The sequence below is a fragment of the Alligator sinensis genome, unplaced genomic scaffold (genome assembly GCF_000455745.1).
Source record: "Alligator sinensis unplaced genomic scaffold, ASM45574v1 scaffold673_1, whole genome shotgun sequence".
Classification (NCBI taxonomy): Eukaryota; Metazoa; Chordata; order Crocodylia; family Alligatoridae; genus Alligator; species Alligator sinensis.
The window spans coordinates 115,816-118,614 of NW_005842829.1; the positions used below are offsets into that span (position 1 = coordinate 115,816).

General features: G+C 70.9%; 1 protein-coding gene across 1 annotated transcript in view; it reads right to left on the reverse strand.

Moving 5' to 3' along the window:
- Positions 1-2,799, reverse strand: part of PTPRN (protein tyrosine phosphatase, receptor type N) — a 17,291-nt gene that overhangs the window by 7,784 nt on the left and 6,708 nt on the right. The window contains exons 6-12 of the mRNA XM_025191520.1: positions 2,709-2,795; positions 1,979-2,318; positions 1,722-1,832; positions 1,521-1,555; positions 1,017-1,261; positions 329-415; positions 151-230 (exon numbers count right to left, since the gene is read on the reverse strand). Coding sequence (XP_025047305.1) covers positions 151-230; positions 329-415; positions 1,017-1,261; positions 1,521-1,555; positions 1,722-1,832; positions 1,979-2,318; positions 2,709-2,795 — 985 coding nt within the window. The remainder of the gene's footprint in view (positions 1-150; positions 231-328; positions 416-1,016; positions 1,262-1,520; positions 1,556-1,721; positions 1,833-1,978; positions 2,319-2,708; positions 2,796-2,799) is intronic.

Here is a 2,799-nt window from a genome sequence, read left to right on the forward strand (position 1 = left end):
GGGGTGCTGAGAACCCCGCAGGGGGCTGGGCGCTGGGACAGCGGCCCTGATCCTGGGAGCAAGGCAGTGAAGGCCCCCCATTTCCCTCTGCCTGCCCCAGCACCACGGGGGTGGGCAGACCCCCCATTGCCCACCTGCCCCGAGACTCACCGGCCCGGTCGGCGACGTCGGCCAGCGACAGGTTCTGGGGGTTCTGCCGCAGCCGGAAGGTGAGCGCGGGGCCCACGATGCTGGGGTGGGGCGTAGCAACAGTTACCATGGCGATGGGGGGGCCAGGGCCAGGCTGGACCCCCCCCCCCCCCCATGATGGCGGCCGTGGGCCCCTCACCTGATGTTGATGAAGCTGGCAGTGGAGAGGTGGACACGCTCCGCCAGGACCTCCAGCAGCCGGATGCCGTCAGCCAAGCTCAGGGGCCTGCGGGGCAGTGATGGGCTCGGGGTGGGGGGCTCACAGCCCCTTCCCCCGGGGGGGCAGGAAGGCAGAGCAGCCCCAAGGCAGGTGCTGGCTCCGTAGAGCAGAGCAGAGCAGAGCAGAGCAGAGCGCCCTGCTGTGTGCGGCAAGGACGGGGAGCGGGGGCCAGGAGCCCCACACTCACGTGGCAACTGGGCCAGGAGACTGGCCATACGCACGTGCCCAGTGCAGCCCTGGCTCAGCCGCTGAACAGACACTTGTGTTTATAGACAGTGTACATGTGTGTGCATGCACATGGAGTGCACGCAGGGTGTGCACAGGCACGTGTGTGCACGCAGGGGGGAGCATGGGCATGTGTATAACGCACATAAGGTATGCACAGGTCTATGTGCTGATGAAGGGGGGTGCGGGCACACGTGCAACGTACAGAGGGTATACATGGGCACGTGTGCAAGGCACACAGGGTATGCACAGGTGCCTGTATGCGTGCAAGGGGATGCACGCGTGTGTCTCTGTGCCCGGGACAAACCCCAGGGGTGAGTGCTGTGGGTGCCCCCCCAGCAGGCAGGGTGCCCCCTGTGCGTGCCCCCAGCCTGGCACTCACTTCTGGTCGGTGACGATGTAGCCGTACTCCTCGGGGGGCCGGGTCAGAATCGGGGCCCCGGCCCCAGTGCGCCCTGGCACATCCCCGTAGCTCTTTTTCTCCAGTAGGCCAGGGTGCGGCGAGGGCAGGGCATGGCCTGGCACCGTGGGCAGCCCCGGGGCAGGGGAGGCCGCGGTCTCGGGGGGCGGCGGGGTGGAGGCCGGCGGTTCCGGCTCCCCCCCGTGCTGCATCTCCCCTTCCGTCACCTGAGCCAGGACGTGGGTCACCAGGGCACGATCGGCCACAGCCGCCACCGCTCGTCCCCAGGGCTTGCGGGTCCTGACCCGGTGCCGACCCTGCCGACAGCTCGAGCAAGGCCCCGGCAGCCCCCAGCCCCACTGCCCCCCAGCTGCAGGGCCCCCCCGCACGGCCCGAGGGAGGTGGGAGGTGCTCCTGGGCATCCCCCCCGCCGCCCCCCACTTGTCCTGGGGCACCAGACCAGGGCACGGCCCAGCACGGACTCACCCGCTTCGTGTCCAGGGCCGTGGGGCCAAAGCCGCCTGCCAGGGGAGAAAGGCCCCCCCGTGTTGGCTCTGTCTGGACTGAGGGGCAGCAAGGGGGGGCTAGTCCCAGGAAGGGGCAACACCTCCCACCCCCAAGACCGGCAGACCCGCCGGGACTCGGACACCCGCTCTCCCCCCAGCCCTGTGCCCACCCCCCACTCACCCGAGCTCTGGATCAGCTGCAGCAGGGCGGAGAGGGTGCTGACCTGCTCGGGGGTCAGGTCCTGCAGCCCCAGGCCGTAGCTGACCAGCACCTTCTGCAGGGCCGCGTCTGCTGGGAGACAGGGTCAGTGCCGGGGCTGGCCCCAGGCCCAGAGCATGGGGGGCGAGGGCGGACGGGACCCCCCGCAAGGGGGCGTGGGCGCAAAGGGGGAGCAGTCCAGCCCGGGGCCGTGGGGAAAGGGCGGTCCCAGTGCCTACCTGGCTCCGTGGGGGGCTTGCGGGGGTCCGGTGCCAGATGCTTCTCCAAAGCACGGTCTCTGCCGTCCTGGGGGTGCCCCGGCTCACGCTGGGCTCTGGCGCCGGCAGGGCCCGGCCGGGCACCCATCTCTCTGGACAGGTAGAGCATGCCCAGGTCCTGGAAGAGAGGCCCCCCCTCCGGCCCCGCCGGCGCCCCGTAGGACGGCACAGGGCTGGCCCCAAAGACAGCAGGGGGTACCGGGCCAGGGGCTCTGCCCAGCAGCGCGGGGGCCTCGGGGCTGCGGCCGGCCGTGTCGCCCGGGAAGGGGCCCAGTGGGCGCGGGGTGTCCTGGTAGCCGAACTGCAAGCCAAGCACGGGGTCAGCGTGGTGCGGAGGGCCCAGCAGAGTCCCCAGGGCCCCCCCACAGGCACCTCGACGAGCACGCGCATGCGTGTGCATTCACACACGCATCCATACGCGCACAGAAACACACGCGTGCGTCCATGCACAGACGCTGGTGCCACAAAGCCCCTTGTTTGCGGGGGGGCTGGCCCAACAGGGACCCTTGAGGGTGCCAATGCAACTGCCTTCAGGCCGGGGGCTACCCGAGAGCAGGTCCGTGGGTCACCCGGGCACCACCCATACCCGGGCCCCCCCCCCCCAGCAAACAGCCCCGAGACCCGCGTCCCGTGTCCCCCCGCCCCGGTCCGGAGCTGTGCGTCTGTGCGCGGCACAGCCCCCGGCCCTCACCTTGCGGTAGGAGTAGGGGTGCAGCAGGGCTCCCTCGTAGCCCAGCTCGGGCAACAGGGGCAGCAGCAGGTGCTCCGGGTAGCGTGGGGCC